The following is a 21,134-nucleotide window of genomic DNA, read 5'->3' as shown; positions in this document are numbered from 1 at the left end:
AGGGCGGGCGCCAGGCAAAGACAGGGATTCACAGTTTATTTTCCTTCTTTGTCTCTTTCTCATTCTGTCTCTGTCTCTGTGTGCTGTCTTCTCTCTCACTCTCTCTTTCATCTTTCTGTCTCTGTCTCATGCACACACACAGGCACACACACACTCCCACACACACCATCTTCCCCGCTGGCTTCTGGCCTCTCTCCCGGCTCCTTCCCGCTGCCTGGGCGCCTGGCCCTTCTCTGGGCAGCGGCTCAGTGGCTGGTAGTGCTCCGGTGTCTGTCTGGCTCCGGTCCAGGCACAGAAGCACAGCAGGAACCCCTGAGTGTGGGGAGAAGGGGGCAGAGAGCCAGGACCCAGCAGGAGGGTCCGCGCCTGAACCTGGCGGAAAGGTTTGGTTTTCAAAGATTAGGAATGCTGAATGTTTTACTTTTAAATATTTTCTTGTTCCTTTTCACTGGCTGGTACCTCCTCCCTTTCACGGAAAGACATTCCGTCAAGAGCAAAGAGGTGATGGAAGAGCGTATCAACCCCCACCGTCCGTGATCGCATTTCATCCTCCCGTGGCCAGTGAGGTCGGGTCCTTGTTCCCATTTGCAGCCAAAGAAACGAAGGCTCAGAGGTGGGATGTGAATTGTTTGAGGCCACAGGTTCATTCCACTAGAAAGTGACCTAGACTTGCCTGACCCCAGGCCCTCCTCTTTCCCTTCTGTCCCGTGACAGCTCTGAAATAAACTCTGTCTTTTTGATTTTTTAAGACGGTGATAATCTGCAAAGTGCATTGGGAAGGTCTGGGTGAGAGGCAGGGAGGTACTGGCCAGCACATGGAAGGAAGCTGGTCCCTGCTGTGGTTACTTCCTGAAGGCAGTGGTGACCAGCTCCGGGGCTGATAACCTTCCTGAGGACAAGAGGCAAGATGAAGCATTGACATCTGACTTCCCTGGGCTCAGCCAGAGCTGCCTCCAGTCTCCTGGAAGGTGATCAAACTCTGGAACTTTCTCTTACCCAGAAAGCCCTGGCCACTCCCTTTACTAAGAGCAGGAAATCCCTGAATCTCTCAGTGACTTTCCTTCTCAGGGCTCGTGGAGTCTTCAAGCTGCTCCTGGTACAGCACTGCTTGATGCAGAACCTGCTTCCCCACCCATGGGTGAGCCAGCAGTCATCAGGCTCCCCAGTGCCAGGTGCTGGCTGCTCCACGCGCCGCAGGACTGGGGGCTCCAGAGGCCGGGCTGAGTGTGGTTCACTCCCCATAGGGATGCTCTGGGTGGCTCTGGGGACTGTGGGGAAGGGGCTGATGGGGGACAGTCCTCGTCCTCCTGTGGAATCCACAGCTGATTCCCCCCAGCTTCCCCTGAGCCTCCTTCTAGGGTCTCACCGGGCAAATGCACAAAAAACCCAGATCAGGGCTAATAAGGGCTATCACATGTGTCACCATGAGGGTTCAAGAGCCAGAGTGTCTGGTCCAGTTCTGGCTTGGCCATTACTAGCCCTGTGACCTTGGACAAGTTACCTAGCTTCTTTCTGCCTCAGTTTCCTCATCTGTAAAATGGGGGTAATGGTTTCTTTTTCACAGGTTTGTTGGGAGCAGTGTATAAATTCCTGCTTGTGAATTACTTAAAGCAGTGCCCAGTACTTAGGTGGTAAATGCCCACTAATCAACAGTTGTTGTTATTATTATTTGGCACTGTTTTTTTAATCTTTGAATTTTTTTATTGTTGTAAAATACACATAATGTAGAATTTACCATATTAATCATTTTAAGTGTATAGTTCAGTGGTATTAAATGCATTCTTAATGTTGTGCACCCCTTACCACCATCCATCCCCACAACTCTATCTTGTAAAACTGAAACTCCATCCCCATTAAACGACATCTCCCCATTCCTCCCTCCCCGCAGCCGCTGGGGACCCCGTTCTACTTTGTGTCTCTATGATTTGACTACTTGAAGTATCTCATCTAAGTGGAATCATACAGTGTTTGTCTTTCTGCGACTGGCTTATCTTTCTTAGCATAATGTCCTCAAGGTTCATCCGTGTTGTAGCATGTGTCAGGTTTTCCTTCCTTTTTCAGGCTGAATGATATTCCACTGTAGGGATAGACCACATTTTGCTCATGCATTCACCGGCCAGTGGCCAGTCGGGCTGCGTTTTGGCTGTTGTGTGTAATGTTGCCGTGGGAGTGCAGAGAGCTCTTCCAGACCCTGCTTCCAATTCTCCTATGGCACTGCTTTCTGCAGCACAGGTTGTGGGATGACAGCTACAGGAAGGAGCAGCTAGAGCTTCTGGTTTTCATCTCTAACACGTCTAAGTTTAGGGCTTGGAGCAGGAGAGGACATCACCATCTGGAGGGACAGACTCAGTTCTCTGCATCCTACTGAGCCATGCTGAAATGTTTCCATTGCATCTGGGGAGCAGGGATGAGGATGGTGCCAGATGGGGCCCCCAGGGATGAGGGAGGGAGGCGGAGGGGCACAGAGAAGAGGCGGCAGGTAGCTGGGCAGAGGGGCCCCGTCCAGTCCACACACCTTCCTCCCATCGAGTGGACCAGCCTGCAGCGGCTCCCACAACCTGGGTCACTGGAAAGAACACTGGGGTCCAGCATGTCCCTCATTTTACAGATGAGACGTCCGATGTGAGTGCTTTTTTACACACCACCAAGCAATTAACTCAGTTCCGACACTATCTCCCTGGAAGTAGCATCAGATCCCACAGGTGAAGGGTTCGTGCCTACGACTCCCTGCCCACCTCACTTCAGATGCCAATTGCAAGTCCAGGTTGTCACCTGTGCTTCTGACCAACCGCCTATAGATGGGAGCCAAGACCCCCTCCTCAGATTTTATTTATTTGTTAGAGCGGCTCACAGGACCCAGAGAAACATTTTATTCACTAGATTACCCATTTATTGTAAACAGATATAACTCAGAAATGGCCAGATAGAAGAGGTACATAGGGCAAGGTGCGGGAAGAGACTTCATTACATAGGAACGGTGGATTACATCATTGGCCATTGGTGATTGAACTGAAAGTCTAGCCCCTTTCCCCTCCCTAGAGGTTGGTGGGGGCTGGGGGAGGGGAGGGACTGAAAATTCTAACCCTTCAATCGCCTGGTTGGTTCCCCTGGCAACCAGTCCCCATTCTGAGGTTAACCTAGGTGCTTTCCAAAAGTCACCTCCTTCATACAACAAAAGGCACCTTTATTGCTCTCAAAGCTTAGGAAATTCCAAGAGTTTTAGGAGCTGTGCCAGGAACAGTGCATGAAGACTAAATATATATTTCTTATAAATCACAGTATCTCAGGCTCCAAAGAGGAAGACGCTTGTCCAAGGTTATGCAGCAAATCATCATACAGGCTGGGCTGAGGCCTGTGAAAGAAAAATAAAAATGGAGTTAGTATTGCTAAGACAATTCTCTAAAATGAAGCCAGGAGACCATTGAGCAAGTGTGACCTATGCACGGCTCAGTCTGGAGGGAATCTGACCTTTTGACCACTTATCCTCCTAACGAAGGCATCCAGAACATCTGCCAGAAACTCAAGAAAATTAGGGGACCCTTACCCTAAAACAACTCGTGACAGCCCTCACTTAAGGACAAATATTTCTTTTCTTGTGTCAGAGTACAGCCTTGAGGCATTTTCCTTAATAAGCCCTTGACTCTTTCTCTTCCCCAGAACATTCTTTCGGTTTTAACTCAATCTCTGTCTCCCAAATTGCAGTTCTTAAGACCCTAAATAAACTCTTTTCTTTTCTTTTTTTTTTTAGATGGTTAATATATATATTTTAAAATTAATTAATTAATTAATTATTGGCTGCGTTGGGTCTCGGTTGCTGCGCGCAGGTTTTCTCTAGTTACAACGAGCAGGGGCTACTCTTCGTTGCGGTGTGCGGCCTTCTCATTGCGGTGGCTTCTTTTGTTGGGGAGCACGGGCTCTAGGCACGTGGGCTTCAGTAGTTGTGGCGCATGGGCTTCAGTAGTTGTGGCTCGCGGGCTCCAGAGCGCAGGCTCAGTAGTTGTGGCACGTGGGCTTAGTTGCCCTGCGGCATGTGGGATCTTCCCGGACCAGGGCTCCAACCCGTGTCGCCTGCCTTGGCAGACAGATTCTTAACCACTGCACCACCAGGGAAGTCCTAAGCTCTTTTCTTATTTGCAGCCTCCTGCCTTTTTTTGGTTGCCAGGCCTCAGGCTTCCGACCTCCTGTCCAGTGTTCTTTCTGTTCAGAGAGTCAGAGAGACAGGAAGCTGGGTGGGGCAGGGCTGACCCCAGGGCTCCTCAGAGGTCTGTGGGGGGAGCTTCCTTCTGAGCTGGCCCTTGTCTGCTCACTCTCACCACGCTGAGTGGGTGGATTACCCCTGAGTGACAGTTCCCAAACCCCCTCCTCAGGTTCCCGGAGGCCCAGAGAGGGTCAGGCTGGCCTCAGAAGGCACAGCATGGAAGCAGCAGTGCGGGGACTTATCCCTCAGCTGATCCTTTCATTTAAAATCTTACCTAGAGCTTTGGAGCAGAAGCCAATTTTATCTCAGCTTTTGTGTTTTGCATAAACCATGCCCACACACCCATCGTCTTGGAATTATTCTCACACCTATCTTTGTCTACTGGGCCTCAAGAGGCGCCACGGCCTCACCTCCCACCAGCAAGCACCTCACATTGGCCACGGTGTGGCACAAAGTGCCTGTACTATTTATTTCCTAATAAAAAGACAGCCTGGGTGGCCCACTGGGAGGTTAAAGCAGAGATTTACTACGAGATGATTAACCATAAAACCACAGGTTAAATCAATATTAGACAAGGACGGGGAGGGGAAAGTTAGCAGAGTGGGGTCACATTCGCACAGGTAACTGGGATTACTGTTGTCTCCAGGATTCCGCCCAGAGACAGCTGAGAGCGGGGCCTGGGCCTGATTCGGGCCCCTCTCGCTGTGTGACTCCAGGCATGTGCCTTCCACTCTCTGGACCTCAGATTCCCCGTTTATCTATATAATACTGAGACTGGACCAGGAGCTTCTTGCTTGGTGCAAGTGAAAAGAACATGGTCTTTGACACCAGATGGGCTGGGGCTTGGAGTCCAGTGTTGCTGTGTCCTGCCGTGGCCTTCAGCAGGCTGAGTTTCCTCCCCCTGGGGAGAGTGGTGATAAAGGTGATGACAAAAACAGTGATAGCAAACATTTACGGAGGGCTTACCCACACTTAGAGAAACACCATTCGTTCTAAGCCTTTCACACGTTTTGAATTGCTGAATCCTCACAACAACGGTGTCGGTACCATCGTTTTCTCCATCTTGCGGAGGGGGTGGGTTTCCCAGCGAGGTTCCGTGGCACCGCAGGGAGCAGATGCCTGGCGACTTGGTTTGGTCCTGCTGTGGGCTGTTTTCTGCCAGCCTCAGCCTGTGGGGCCTCAGCAAACTCTTCACCAAACTTCAGTGGCTCCAGCCACACCCTCTCCAATGAGGTCTGAATCACAGCACTGGGGGGCAGCAGGAGTGGTTCTTTCAAATTAGTTTACTCCTTGAGTACCCTGCCTCAACTCCGTAGATCAGCTATTTCTGTTAGAGTTCTCTTCACATCTTAGCAGTTCATCCCATTACTAGCCAGTCATCCTTTACATTAAATTTTCCTGATAAAATTCTGTGATCCTATTTTCTGTTTAGGTCCTGACTGATATAGAATCGGTACTGGAACAGGTCTCAGGATATGGACCAGCAAAGATGTTATTTTTTTAAACAACCCTTTACAAATGTAAAACTATTTTTAGCTCATGGGCCATACAAAGATAGGCCATGGGCCAGACGTGGCACCCGGGACATGGCTTGCCAATCCCTGTACTAGAGTGACTGTCTACTGGAGAAAAGGAAAGACTCAGACCTTTTAGGAATTTCGGATACTGGCTATGAATTGATGCTAAATCCTGGGGACCCAACATGCCACTGTGCTCCACTAGTCAAAGTGGGGATTTACAACCACCAGGTGATAGATGGGGTCTTATTTCAAGCTCATCTCACAGTGGGCCAAGTCTGTTATTTCCCTAGTTTCCGAAAGTATAATTGGAATAGACATACATAGCAACTGGTAGAATTCCCACTTTGGTTCTCTGGCCCAGGAAGGGTTAAGAAGAAGTTCTGGAACTTTCCCTCCCTAGAAAGGTAATAAACCCAAAGTGATAACGTTTCTTGTAGGAGGCAGTGGTGGTGCAGATTGCAGATTAATGCCACCATCAAAAACAAAACACTAATTCAAAAAGACACATGAACCCCAATGTTCATAGAAGCATTATTTACAATGGCCAAGATATGTAAACAACCTAAGTATCTATCAACAGATGAATGGATAAAGAAGGTGCAGTATATATTATATATACAATGGAATACTATTCAGCCTCAAAAGAGAATGAAGTTTTGCCATTTGCAGCAACATGGATGGACTTGGAGGGCATTATGCTAAGTGAAATAAGTCAGACAGAGAAAGACAAATACTGTATGATATCACTTATATGTGGAATCAAAAAATACAGCAAACTAGTGAACATAACAAAAAAAGAAGCAGGCTCACAGATAAAGAGAACTAACTAGTGGTTACCAGTGGGGGGAGGGGCAATATAGGGGTTGGGGAGTGGGAGGTACAAACTATTGGGTGCAAGATAGGCTCAAGGATGTATTGTGCAACACGAGAAATATAGCCAATATTTTGTAATAACTAAATGGAAAGTAACTTTTCAAAATTGTATAAAAAATAAAAAATAAACAAGCAAAGAAACAAACAAAAAACCCCCCAAAACTCTACGCACAAGAAGTTAAAAAAACTTGAAAGAAACAGGGGTGCTTCTAAATAGGTGTGTTAACTAATCTGATCAACTTGTTCAGAAGTTAGATGGATCTTGGAAAATGACTGTGAATTATTGTAAACGTAGTCAGGTAGTTTTTCCAATTGCAGCTGTTTTCCCAGATGTGTTATTTTTGCTAGAGCAAATCGACATGGCCCCTGGCAATTAGAATACAATTATTGGCTTTGCTGATGGCTTTTTCTCTATACCAGTTTTGCAAGGTCCACCAGAAGCAGTTTTCTTTGACCTGGCTGGGCCAACAGTATACTGTCAGAATATTGCCTAAGGGGTATGGCGAGTCTACTGTGGCTCATAACGTAGTCTTGGCTGTCTTGACATTCCACAAAGCATCACACGGATTCACTTCCATCTAACAGCAAGATCATCTATAAAGCTGCCACTTTTGAGTGGGAACCTAGGAAGAGAAGTCTCTGCAGTAATTCTAGGCTACAGTGCATGTTGCTCTATCCCTTTGGCCTTATGATACAACAGATCCAATAATATTTAAAGTATCTGCGGCAAAAAGGGATGCAATTTGGAGCCTCTGGGCAGTACCAATTGAAGAATCACGGTGCAGATCCCTCGCCCTTTGCAGCAAATCTCTGCCTAGCACCGGGGGGCCTCTCCTGACTCCCTCTTGTGTGTGAGTGCCCTGTGGGTGCGGGTGCAAAGGCCAGGGCCAGGGAGTTTGTGCTACCAGGACAGGGTCACATAGCCTTTAGGAGCACTGTGTTCTTTGAGTCCCAGCTCTGTCACTCACTGGCTGTGTGTCCTTATACAGCTTACATCATCTCTGTGCCCACACCTCCTCATCTGTAGAGTGGGCCTAGGATATCTACACTGCAGGGCCGTTTGAGGATTACCATCATCAAGCTTCGCTCTGTGCAGGCACTGTTCTAAGTGCTCAACATTCCTTGCAAGGGCCTTATGAGGGAGGTACTATTATTATCCCCACTTTCAGGTGGGGACACTGGACATAGAGCAGTTAGATAACTTTCCCTGGGTTCAGGCTGGTGAGTGGAAGAGCTGGTCCTTGAGTCCAAATTGGATGAATCTAGAATCTTAGATCTTAAACACTAGGCTATAAAATGTCCATATAGAACCGAGTATGGAGCCTGGAACACCCTACACCAGTGTTTCTCCAAGGGTGGTCTGCATGCACTCGACCTGCTAGGAGCACCTGGGTGAGGGGGTATGCTGTGTATAAAATACAGATTCCCTGGCTCCATCCCCATCTCTACTAAGTCAGAGTCTCTGGGTCAGGCCTGGGATCGTGCATTTTAACAGACACACCCACCCCTGGGTGGTTCTTCAGCAATCTAAAGACTGAGAGCCAGGGACGAAGAGTGAAATACAGTCGATTCCATCTTCATTGCAAGCATCTTCAGTTGAAGAGCTGCAATTCTGGGCCCTGGAATAAGCCCAGCAGCAAACAAACTGCAGGACCTTGGACAGGTCACCCATGCTGTCTTATCTCAGTTTTCCTGTCTGTATAGTGGGGATCCTGGTCCCCACACTGCCCACCTCTCGCAACACGTGAGAGCATGAAGGTGACAGTGACTGCAGATGGCCTTTGGTAACAAGGCAGGCACTAGAGTCACTCTGACCCTGGTCTAATGCCGGCTCTGCTGCTGTTGATGTGACCTGACACGGTTCTGTCCCTTCTGAGCCTCCATTCCTCATCCTTAAAAAGGAGATAGTGAGATAATAATCCCTTCTCCACCCTGGTTATGATGAGGTTTAATGAGACAGCAGGTACAAGAGCACAGGTAAGATAAATCCCCCATCCCTCCATACATAGAAATTATTATGCATTTTATCCGCTCTAGTTTCTAAAATCTCCAGGGATAACCAAAACCCACAGGCGACTCTCACTCTAGAGTTTTTGCAGAGGCTTCGACTGAGTCAGGATGGGATCTTATCTCTGCTTTCTCCCAAGTCAGAGCAGGGTGGGGCGCTGAAGACCCGTCCAGGTGCAGGCAGGGCAGAAGCCAGAGCTGAACAGAAACAGCACCTGTGACTTATCACGGTGGCGCAGCACCTGAGTGAGCTGCACTCGGTCTCATTTTCAACCTGTGTCCCATAGTGAAGTGAAGGCGGAAACCTATCCCTTCTGCTCCACACCTCACCTCAGCCTGACCCCAGCCCCGAAGACCGGGAGCCTGGTGGTCTGTGCTCCCATGTTCCCTGATCACAGGCCGTGGAGAAGGGGTGGAGATAGAGTTCACTGCAAGTGCCAGGACCCCAGCTCTGCTCTCCAGGATGGAAACAAGAGAGATGACTGAGGTGGGCTGCCTTCTTTCCCCCAAGATGGTCTTTGGAAGCACAAAGAGGGAACAGCTCAGAGAGGCCATGGCTGGAGACACACTGTAGGCTTACCGACCAGCCAGCTGTCCCCTCCACTCTCCCCAGCCTCACCTAAGCAGGAGTGAGCCCTGGATGGCCAGGTTCTGGGGCTTTGCCTGTGAAGGTTGAGTCTGAGAAACCTTCTGGAGAGGAGGGAGCACCTGGGCTTTGGAGCAGGGCACCCCTGAGATGGCACCCCTGCTCCAGGATTCTGACATGGAGTGGGGCTCTGGGGGGTTGGGCAGAGCTCTTGCCTTAAAGCTGCATTTACCCTAGGCAATACTTTTATTTAAGGAGGCTTGTGGGGGATGATGGAGATTATCCAGGTGTTCTAAGCCTTAAATCAGGCCTTGGTGGCCACTGCATTGGCATCCTGACTCTACCAGATCCTAGCTGTGTAACCTCAGCCCTGTCACTTCACCTCTCTGATCCTTAACTTTCTCATCTGCCAAATGGGGCCAGCAATGTCCACTTCACAGACTTGTTGTAGCGCCAGGCCCGTGGTGGTCACCCGACGGTGGCCAGTCACAGCCATCACAGCCTTGGCTGCAGCTGCCCCCAGGGCCCACCCAGCGCCCTCTGGGCAGGAAAGAGGCCGGCAGCAAGGCTGCAAAGATGCAGGTAACACCTGCCTTTCTGGAAAGTTCTGACCTGGGTACCAATCTTTATACAGACCCAGCCCTGACCTCCCTGGAATGATCGATTGTCCACCACACCTGTTTCTGATTACCTGGTGGGCAGGAGCACGTGACTCCCCTGGGTCTGGGTCTGGGTCGGTAGAGGAAAACACCAAGTGCAGGACAGGCTCTTAACTAATGTTTGCTTTGAGATGATTCTGACAGTAACGCACGTCTCTTGAGGAAAACACCAAAAAGATGTAAGGAAGAAAGTAGCAGGTACCCATGATCCCACTCCTCAGAGGTGACCACTGTTCATACTATGGCATATTTCAAGTTTCCTTTTATGTATATGACTATAAATCAAATTAAATTTCTGTCTGTCTGTTATCCCTGTGGATGAAAATGGCTCTGAAGTTTTTCACCAAATATGGAGGCTTCGTTTGGATGGTCTGACTTGAAAGCAATGAGGTCACCTCAAAATGCACTGGGGTGTTCTGCCTATGTTTTCCTCTAAGAGTTTGATAGTGTCTGGCCTTACATTTAGGTCTTTAATCCATTTTGAGTTTATAGGCAGAACACTCTATGACATAAATCACAGCAAGATCCTTTTTGACCCAGCTCCTAGAGAAACGGAAATAAAAACAAAAATAAACAAATGGGACCTAATGAATCTTAAAAGCTTTTGCACAGCAAAGGAGACCATAAACAAGACCAAAAGACAACCCTCAGAATGGGAGAAAATATTTGCAAATGAAGCAACTGACAAAGGATTAATCTCCAAAATTTACAAGCAGCTCATGCAGCTCAATAACAAAAAAACAAACAACCCAATCCAAAAATGGGCGGAAGACCTAAATAGACATTTCTCCAAAGAAGATACAGATTGCCAACAAACACATGAAAGAATGTTCAACATCATTAATCATTAGAGAAATGCAAATCAAAACTACAATGAGATATCATCTCACACCAGTCAGAATGGCCATCATCAAAAAATCTAGAAACAATAAATGCTGGAGAGGGTGTGGAGAAAAGGGAACACTCTTGCACTGTTGGTGGGAATGTAAATTGATACAGCCACTATGGAGAACAGTATGGACGTTCTTTAAAAAACTAAAAATAGAACTACCATACGACCCAGCAATCCCACTACTGGGCATATACCCTGAGAAAACCATAGGTCAAAAAGAGTCATGTACCAAAATGTTCATTGCAGCTCTATTTACAATAGCCAGTACATGGAAGCAACCTAAATGTCCATCATCGGATGAATGGATAAAGAAGATGTGACACATATATACAATGGAATATTACTCAGCCATATAAAGAAACGACATGGAGTTATTTGTAGTGAGGTGGATGGAGTTAGAGTCTGTCATACAGAATGAAGTAAGTCAGAAAGAGAAAAACAAATACAGTATGCTAACACATATATATGGAATCTAAGGGGGGAAAAAAAAAAGGTCATGAAGAACCTAGTGGCAAGACGGGAATAAAGACACAGACCTACTAGAGAATGGACTTGAGGATGTGGGGAGGGGGAAGGGTAAGATGTGACAAAGTGAGAGAGTGGCATGGACATATATACACCACCAAATGTAAAATAGCTAGCTAGTGGGAAGCAGCCGCATAGCACAGGGAGATCAGCTCTGTGCTTTGTGACCACCTAGAGGGGTGGGATGGGGAGGGTGGGAGGGAGGGAGATGCAAGAGGGAAGAGATATGAGAACATATGTATATGTATAACTGATTCACTTTGTTATAAAGCAGAAACTAACACACCATTGTAAAGCAATTATACTCCAATAAAGATGTTAAAACAAAATAAAATAAAATCCTTAATTCAGTTAAAAAAAAAATGCACTGGGGAACCGCAAAGAAGTTAACAGCCACCAAGCGGTTAAACCAGAGACCAGAGAGGCCTGTGGGGCTGCACTTGGGCGGGTCTGCCGCAAGCATCAAGATGCAGCGGATGCTTCACACATGCCCTCTCCTCTGCCATCCTCCCTCCCACCCCCGGGGTGTGAGTCACAGGGGCAGGTGCACTGATTTCTTTCTTTCTTTCTTTCTTTTTTACATCTTTATTGGAGTATAATTGCTTTACAATGGTGTGTTAGTTTCTGCTGTATAACAAAGTGAATCAGCTATACGTATACTTATGTCCCCATAACCCCTCCCTCTTGCTTCTCCCTCCCACCCTCCCTATCCCACCCCCTAGGTGGTCACAAAGCACCGAGCTGATCTCCCTGTGCTATGCAGCTGCTTCCTGCTAGCTGTTTTACATTTGGTAGTGTATATATGTCCATGCCACTCTCTCACTTCATCCCAGCTTACCCTTCCCCCTCCACGTGTCCTCAAGTCCATTTTCTATGTCTGCATCTTTATTCCTGTCCTGCCCCTAGGTTCCTCAGACCATTTTTTTTTTTTTAGATTCCATACATATGTGTTAGCATACGGTATTTGTTTTTCTCTTTCTGACTTACTTCACTCTGTATGACAGACTCTAGGTCCATCCACCTCACTACAAATAACTCCATTTCGTTTCTTTTTATGGCTGAGTAATATTCCATTGTATATATAGGTGCACTGATTTCTGTTTAGCTGCATCTCACCCAGGCAGCCCCACTTGGATGAGTAGCAGCAGGGAGACATTTATCTAACCACAGCTGGTTATTCTCCTGAGCAATGCCCAGGCAGCTGGCTGCTGCCAGGGTGTGTGCATGTGGGTACGTGCCCATGCCCATATATGTGCCCATACCTGTCTGTGTGTGTTTAACTGGTGTCATCCTGCACATACAGCTTCAAATCCTTTTTCCTTTCACTTTTTTTCATAAGTGTTTGCCTACATTACTCAAGGTGTCAGGAAATGAGTTTGGCATCCAAGGGACTGGCCACAGGTGGGAGGGTCAGCATGTCATCTGCACTGTGTGCCAGGTCCTGTCCCAGACACTTTATAGGTGCTACTATCCTCATCCCTATTCTACAGGTGACCAAACTGAGGCCCAGAGAGATTAAATAGCTTCCTGAAGGCCACACAGCCAGGGAGTAGCAGAGCTGGGATTTGAGCCCAGGCTGTCTGGCTGCAGCCATTTCCTATATACTGCACACCTACTGCATACCAGGAACTTATAAATAAACATCATCTTTTATTCATCACAGACTTACTGTGAAGTAAACAGTTGGTGGAAAACATAAAAATCCTAACATGTCCAGAACCTGGTTTCTTTACTAATCAGGAGGGAACAGGGGATGATTATGACATAAGAACCCTGTGAAGCAAGTGCTATTGTTACCAACCCCATCCTGCAGAGGAGAAGACTGAGACTCAGAGAGGTTAAAGACTTTGCTGAGTCTTTTCAACAAATGATGCTGGAATGAGCGGACATTCATATGCAAAAAGTAAACCTCCATCTAAATGTCACACTTTATACAAAATCAACTCAAGACAGATCATAGATCCAAATGTAAAAAGAATAATGAAACTCTTAAAAGAAAACATAGGAGAAAATATTCATGCCTTGGATTTAGGCAAAGTGTTTTTACATGCAGCACCAAAACATGATCCACAAAATAAAAAGTTGATAAATGATAGTTCATCAAAATGAAAAAAGTTGCTGTGCAAAAAGCACTCTAAAGAGAATGAAAAGACAGGCCACAGACTGGAAGAAAATATCTGAAATCACATAGCCAACAAAAGATTTGTATCTAGAATATGTAAAAAGCTCACAAAACTCAGCAGTAAGAATACACAACTATAAAATGGACAAAAGACTTGAATAGACCTCAAAGAGAATGTACAGGTGGGAAGCTGTTCTGTACCATTAGCCATTGAGGAAATGAGAATTAAAGCCACAATGACATACCATTGCATACATATTAGAATGGCTAAAATAAAAATACTGACAATAACAAGTGTTGACAAGGATGTGGAACAACTGGGAAGGATGTATGAACAACTCTCACACATTTGTCAATGGGAATGCAAAATGGTGTAGTGGAAAACACTTCGGTAGTTTCTTTTTTTTTTTTTTTAAACATCTTTATTGAAGTATAATTGCCTTACAATGGTGTGTTAGCTTCTGCTTTATAACAAAGTGAATCAGTTATACATATACAATATGTTCCCATTTCTCTTCCCTCTTGCATCTCCCTCCCTCCCACCCTCCCCATCCCACCCCTCTAGGTGGTCACAAAGCACCGAGCTGATATCCCTGTGCTATGTGGCTACTTCCCACTAGCTATCTATTTTACATTTGGTAGTGGATATATGTCCATGACACTCTCTTACCCTGTCACATCTCACCCCACCCCCTCCCCATATCCTCAAGTCCATTCTCTAGTAGGTCTGTGTCTTTATTCCCGTCTTGCCACTAGGTTCTTCATGGCCTTTTTTTTTTCCCTTAGATTCTGTATATATGTGTTAGCATACTGTATTTGTTTTTCTCTTTCTGACTTACTTCACTCTGTATGACAGACTCTAACTCCATCCACCTCATTACAAATACCTCCATTTCATTTCTTTTTATGGCTGAGTAATATTCCATTGTATATATGTGCCACATCTTCTTTATCCATTCATCTGTCGATGGACATTTAGGTTGCTTCCATGTCCTGGCTATTGTAAATAGAGCTGCAATGAACATTTTGGTACATGACTCTTTTTGACCTATGGTTTTCTCAGGGTATATGCCCAGTAGTGGGATTGCTGGGTCGTATGGTAGTTCTATTTGTAGTTTTTTAAGGAACCTCCATACTGTTCTCCATAGTGGCTGTATCAATTTACATTCCCACCAACAGTGCAAGAGTGTTCCCTTTCCTCCACACCCTCTCCAGCATTTATTGTTTCTAGATTTTTTGATGATGGCCATTCTGACTGGTGTGAGATGATATTTCATTGTAGTTTTGATTTGCATTTCTCTAATGATTAATGATGTTGAGCATTCTTTCATGTGTCTGTAGGCCATCTGTATATCTTCTTTGGAGAAATGTCTATTTAGGTCTTCTGCCCATTTTTGGATTGGGTTGTTTGTTTTTTTGTTATTGAGCTGCATGAGCTGCTTGTAAATCTTGGAGATTAATCCTTTGTCAGTTGCTTCATTTGCCAATATTTTCTCCCATTCTGATGGTTGTCTTTTGGTCTTGTTTATGGTTTCCTTTGCTGTGCAAAAGCTTTTAAGTTTCATTAGGTCCCATTTGTTTATTTGTGTTCTTATTTCCATTTCTCTGGGAGCTGGGTCAAAAAGAATCTTGCTGTGATGTATGTCATAGAGTGTTCTGCCTATGTTTTCCTCTAAGAGTTTGATAGTGTCTGCCCTTACACTTAGGTCTTTAATCCATTTTGAGTTTATTTTTGTGCATGGTGTCAGGGAGTGTTCTAATTTCATACTTTTACATGTACCTGTCCAATTTTCCCAGCACCACTTATTGAAGAGGCTGTCTTTTCTCCACTGTATATGCTTGCCTCCTTTATCAAAGATAAGGTGACCATATGTGTGTGGGTTTATCTCTGGGCTTTCTATCCTGTTCCATTGATCTATATTTCTGTTTTTGTGCCAGTACCAAACTGTCTTGATTACTGAAGCTTTGTAATATAGTCTGAAGTCAGGGAGCCTGATTCCCCCAGCTCCATTTTTCGTTCTCAAGATTGCTTTGGCTATTCGGGGTCTTTTGTGTTTCCATACAAATTGTGAAATTTTTTGTTCTAGTTCTGTGAAAAATGCCAGTGGTAGTTTGATAGGGATTGCATTGAATCTGTAGATTGCTTTGGGTAGTAGAGTCATTTTCACAATGTTGATTCTTCCAATCCAGGAACATGGTATATCTCTCCATCTATTTGTATCATCTTTAATTTCTTTCATCAGTGTCTTATAATTTTCTGCATACAGGTCTTTTGTCTCCTTAGGTAGGTTTATTCCTAGATATTTTATTCTTTTTGTTGCAATGGTAAACGGGAGTGTTTTCTTAATTTCACTTTCAGATTTTTCGTCATTAGTGTATAGAAATGCAAGAGATTTCTGTGCATTAATTTTGTATCCTGCTTCTTTACCAAATTCATTGATTAGCTCTAGGAGTTTTCTGGTAGCATCTTTAGGATTCTCTATGTATAGTATCATGTCATCTGCAAATAGTGACAGCTTTACTTCTTCTTTTCCGATTTGGATTCCTTTTATTTCTTTGTCTTCTCTGATTGCTGTGGCTAACACTTCCAAAACTATGTTGAATAATAGTGGTGAGAGTGGGCAACCTTGTCTTGTTCCTGATCTTAGTGGAAATGGTTTCAGTTTTTCACCATTGAGGACAATGTTGGCTGTGGGTTTGTCATATATGGCCTTTATTATGTTGAGGAAAGTTCCCTCTATGCCTACTTTCTGCAGGGCTTTTATCATAAATGGGTGTTGAATTTTGTCGAAAGCTTTCTCTGCATCTATTGAGATGATCATATGGTTTTTCTCCTTCAATTTGTTAATATGGTGTATCACATTGATTGATTTGCGTATATTGAAGAATCCTTGCATTCCTGGGATAAACCGCACTTGATCATGGTGTATGATCCTTTTGATGTGCTGTTGGATTCTGTTTGCTAGTATTTTGTTGAGGATTTTTGCATCTATGTTCATCAGTGATATTGGCCTGTAGTTTTCTTTCTTTGTGACATCTTTGTCTGGTTTTGGTATCAGGGTGATGGTGGCCTCGTAGAATGAGTTTGGGAGTGTTCCTCCCTCTGCAATATTTTGGAAGAGTTTGAGAAGGATAGGTGTTAGCTCTTCTCTAAATGTTTGATAGAATTCACCTGTGAAGCCATCTGGTCCTGGGCTTTTGTTTGTTGGAAGATTTTTAATCACAGTTTCAATTTCAGTGCTTGTGATTGGTCTGTTCATATTTTCTATTTCTTCCTGGTTCAGTCTCGGTAGTTTGTGCATTTCTAAGAATCTGTCCATTTCTTCCAGGTTGTCCATTTTATTGGCATAGAGTTGCTTGTAGTAATCTCTCATTATCTTTTGTATTTCTGCAGTGTCAGTGGTTACTTCTCCTTTTTCATTTCTAATTCTATTGATTTGAGTCTTCTCCCTTTTTCTCTTGATGAGTCTGGCTAATGGTTTATCAATTTTGTTTATCTTCTCAAAGAACCAGCTTTTAGTTTCATTGATTTTTGCTATTGTTTCCTTCATTTCTTTTTCATTTATTTCTGATCTGATCTTTATAATTTCTTTCCTTCTGCTAGCTTTGGGGTTTTTTTGTTCTTCTTTCTCTAATTGCTTTAGGTGCAAGGTTAGGTTGTTTATTCGAGATGTTTCCTGTTTCTTGAGGTAGGCTTGTATTGCTATAAACTTCCCTCTTAGCACTGCTTTTGCTGCGTCCCATAGGTTTTGGGTCGTCGTATCTCCATTGTCATTTGTTTCTAGGTATTTTTTGATTTCCCCTTTGATTTCTTCAGTGATCACTTCGTTATTAAGTAGTGTATTGTGTAGCCTCCATGTGTTTGTATTTTTTACAGATCTTTTCCTGTAATTGATATCTAGTCTCATAGCGTTGTGGTCGGAAAAGATACTTGATACTATTTCAATTTTCTTAAATTTACCAAGGCTTGATTTGTGACCCAAGATATGATCTATCCTGGAGAATGTTCCATGAGCACTTGAGAAAAATGTGTATTCTGTTGTTTTTGGGTGGAATGTCCTATAAATATCAATTAAGTCCATCTTGTTTAATGTATCATTTAAAGCTTGTGTTTCCTTATTTATTTTCATTTTGGATGATCTGTCCATTGGTGAAAGTGGGGTGTTAAAGTCCCCTACTATGATTGTGTTGCTGTCGATTTCCCCTTTTATGGCTGTTAGTATTTGCCTTATGTATTGAGGTGCTCCTATGTTGGGTGCATAAATATTTACAATTGTTATACCTTCCTCTTGGATCGATCCCTTGATCATTATATAGTGTCCTTCTTTGTCTCTTGTAATAGTCTTTATTTTAAAGTCTATTTTGTCTGATATGAGAATTGCTACTCCAGCTTTCTTTTGATTTCCATTTGCATGGAATATCTTTTTCCATCCCCTCACTTTCAGTCTGTATGTGTCTCTAGGTCTGAAGTGGGTCTCTTGTAGACAGCATATATATGGGTCTTGTTTTTGTATCCATTCAGCCAGTCTGTGTCTTTTGGTGGGAGCATTTAATCCATTTACATTCAAGGTAATTATCGATATGTATGTTCCTATTCCCATTTTCTTAAATGTTTTGGGTTTGTTATTGTAGGTGTTTTCCTTCTCTTGTGTTTCTTGCCTAGAGAAGTTCCTTTAGCATTTGTTGTAAAGCTGGTTTTGTGGTGCTGAACTCTCTCAGCTTTTGCTTGTCTGTAAAGGTTTTAATTTCTCCATCACATCTGAATGAGATCCTTGCTGGGTAGAGTAATCTTGGTTGTAGGTTTTTCTCCTTCATCACTTTAAGTATATCCTGCCACTCCCTTCTGGCTTGCAGAGTTTCTGCTGAAAGATCAGATGTTAACCTTATGGGGATTCCCTTGTGTGTTATTTGTTTTTTTTCCCTTGCTGCCTTTAATATGTTTTCCTTATATTTAATTTTTGACAGTTTGATTAATATGTGTCTTGGCGTGTTTCTCCTTGGGTTTATCCTGTATGGGACTCTCTGTGCTTCCAGGACTTGATTAACTATTTCCTTTCCCATATTAGGGAAGTTTTCAACTATAATCTCTTCAAATATTTTCTCAGTCCCTTTCTTTTTCTCTTCTTCTTCTGGGACCCCTATAATTCGAATGTTGGTGCGTTTAATATTGTCCCAGAGGTCTCTGAGACTGTCCTCAGTTCTTTTCATTCTTTTTTCTTTATCCTGCTCTGCAGTAGTTATTTCCACCATTTTATCTTCCAGGTCACTTATCCTTTCTTCTGCCTCAGTTATTCTGCTATTGATCCCATCTAGAGTATTTTTAATTTCATTTATTGTGTTTTTCATCATTGCTTGGTTCCTCTTTAGTTCTTCTACGTCCTTGTTAAATGTTTCTTGCATTTTGTCTATTCTATTTCCAAGATTTTGGATCATCCTTACTATCATTATTCTGAATTATTTTTCAGGTAGACTACCTATTTCCTCTTCATTTGTTAAGTCTAGTGTGTTTTGACCCTGCTCCTTCATCTGCTGTGTGTTTTTCTGTCGTCTCATTTTGCTTATCTTACTGTGTTTGGGGTCTCCTTATCACAGGTTGCAGGTTCGTAGTTCCCGTTGTTTTTGGTATCTGTCCCCAGTGGCTAAGGTTGGTTCAGTGGGTTGTGTAGGCTTCCTGGTGGAGGGAACTAGTGCCTGAGCTCTGGTGGATGAGGCTGGATCTTGTCTTTCTGGTGGGCACGTCCACGTCTGGTGGTGTATTTTGGGGTGTCTGTGGCCTTATTATGATTTTAGGCAGCCTCTCTGCTAATGGATGGGGCTGTGTTCCTGTCTTGCTAGTTGTTTGGCATAGGGTGTTCAGCACTGTAGCTTGCTGGTCATTGAGTGATGCTGGGTCTTGATGTTGAGATGGAGATCTCTGAGAGATTTTTGCCGTTTGGTATTACGTGGAGCTGGGAGGTCTCTTGTGGACCAGTGACCTGAAGTTGGCTCTCCCACCTCCGAGGTACGGCCCTGATGCCTGGCTGAAGCACCAAGAGCCTTTCGTCCACACGGCTCAGAGTAAAAGGGAGAAAAAATAGAAAGAAAGAAAGAAAGAAAGAGGCTATAATATAGTGAAGTAAAATAAAGCTATTATAAAGCAAAGCTATACAGACAAAATCTCCCCCAGAAGCATATACATATACACTCACAAAAAAAAAGGAAAAGGGGAAAAATTAATATATCCTGCTCCCAAAGTCCACCTCCTGAATTTGGGATGATTCGTTGTCTATTCAGGTATTCAACAGATGCAGGCACATCAAGTTGTTTGTGGAGTTTTAATCCGCTGCTTCTGAGGCTGCTGGGAGAGATTTCCCCTCCTCGTCTCTGTTCGCACAGCTCCTGGGGATCAGCTTTGGATTTGGACCCGCCTCTGCGTGTAGGTCGCCTGAGGGCGTCTGTTCCCCACCCAGACAGGACGGGGTTAAAGGAGCAGCTGCTTCGGGGGCTCTGGCTCACCCAGGCCGCGGGGAGGGAGGGGTACAGAGGAGGCGGGGCGAGCCTGCGGCGTCAGAGGCCGGCGTGACGTTGCAGCAGCCTGAGGCGCGCAGTGCGTTCTCCCGGGGAAGTTGTCCCTGGATCACGGGACCCTGGCAGTGGCGGGCTGCACGGGCTCCCAGGAGGGGCGGTGTGGAGAGTGACCTGTGCTCGCACACAGGCTTTTTGGAGGCGGCAGCAGCAGCCCCAGCGTCTCACGCCCGTCTCTGGGATCCGCGCTGTTAGCCGCGGCTCGCGCCCGTCTCTGAAGTTCGTTTAGGCGGCGCTCTGAATCCCCTCTCCTCGCGCACCAGGAAACAGGGAAGAAAAAGTCTCTTGCCTCTTCGGCAGCTGCAGACTTTTCCCCAGACTCCCTCCCGGCTAGCTGTGGTGCACTAACCCCTTCAGGCTGTGTTCACGCCGCCAACCCCAGTCCTCTCCCTGCGATCCGACCGAAGCCCGAGCCTCCGCTCCCAGCCCCGCCCGCCCCGGCGGCTGAGCAGACAAGCCTCTCGGGCTGGTGAGTGCTGGTCAGCGCCGAGCCTCCGTGCGGGAAGTGAGGGAATCTCTCCGCTTTGCCCTCCACATCCCTGTGGCTGCGCTCTCCTCCGTGGCTCCGAAGCTTCCCCCCTCTGCCACCCGCAGTCTCTGCCCGCGAAGGGGCTTCCTAGTGCGTGGAAATCTTTCCTCCTTCACAGCTCCCTCCCACTGGTGCAGGTCCCGTCCCTATTCTTTTGTCTCTGTTATTTCTTTTTTCTTTTGCCCTACGCAAGTACGGGGGGAGTTTCTTGCCTTTTGGGAGGTCTGACGTTTTCTGCCAGCGTTCAGTGGGTGTTCTGTAGGAGCAGTTCCACGTGTAGATGTATTTCTACTGTATCTGTGGGAAGGAAGGTGATCTCCGCGTCTTACTCTTCCGCCATCTTCTCTCCTCTCTGGTAGTTTCTTAAACGTTAGTTGTGTACTTATCATAGGGTCCAGCAATTCCACTCTTGTACATGAATGCTTCCAGCAGCTCTGTTCATAATCATCAAAAAGAAGAACAACTCAAATGTCCTTCAATTCAAATGTTTGTTTGACTGGATAAACAAGTATTGGTCCATCCACACAATGGCATACTACTCAGCAATAAAAAGGAATGCACTATTTATATATGTAACAACTTGGATGAATCTCAAAGGCATTATGCTGAGTGAAAAAGCCAGTTTCAAAACATTAGTGTAGGGGCTTCCCTGGTGGCGC

The 21,134-nt window shown here is 45.2% G+C and overlaps 1 protein-coding gene across 2 annotated transcripts in view; it reads right to left on the bottom strand.

The window, feature by feature from the left end:
- Positions 1-1,775: 1,775 nt before the first annotated feature.
- The window catches only part of LOC309608540 (uncharacterized protein), a 60,442-nt gene continuing 41,083 nt past the window's right edge, over positions 1,776-21,134 (bottom strand). For both annotated transcript variants that reach the window (XR_014232939.1, XM_082348822.1), the window contains one exon: positions 1,776-3,352. Coding sequence is in view for 1 of the 2 variants with exons in the window: in XM_082348822.1 (XP_082204948.1) it covers positions 3,267-3,352 (86 nt within the window). In the remaining variant the exon portion in view is untranslated. The remainder of the gene's footprint in view (positions 3,353-21,134) is intronic.

The sequence above is a fragment of the Balaenoptera borealis genome (genome assembly GCF_965194805.1).
Source record: "Balaenoptera borealis genome assembly, chromosome: 1".
NCBI classification, from domain to species: Eukaryota; Metazoa; Chordata; class Mammalia; order Artiodactyla; family Balaenopteridae; genus Balaenoptera; species Balaenoptera borealis.
Note: the sequence above shows the minus strand (reverse complement) of the source record. Positions and strands in the feature narration are given on the sequence as shown.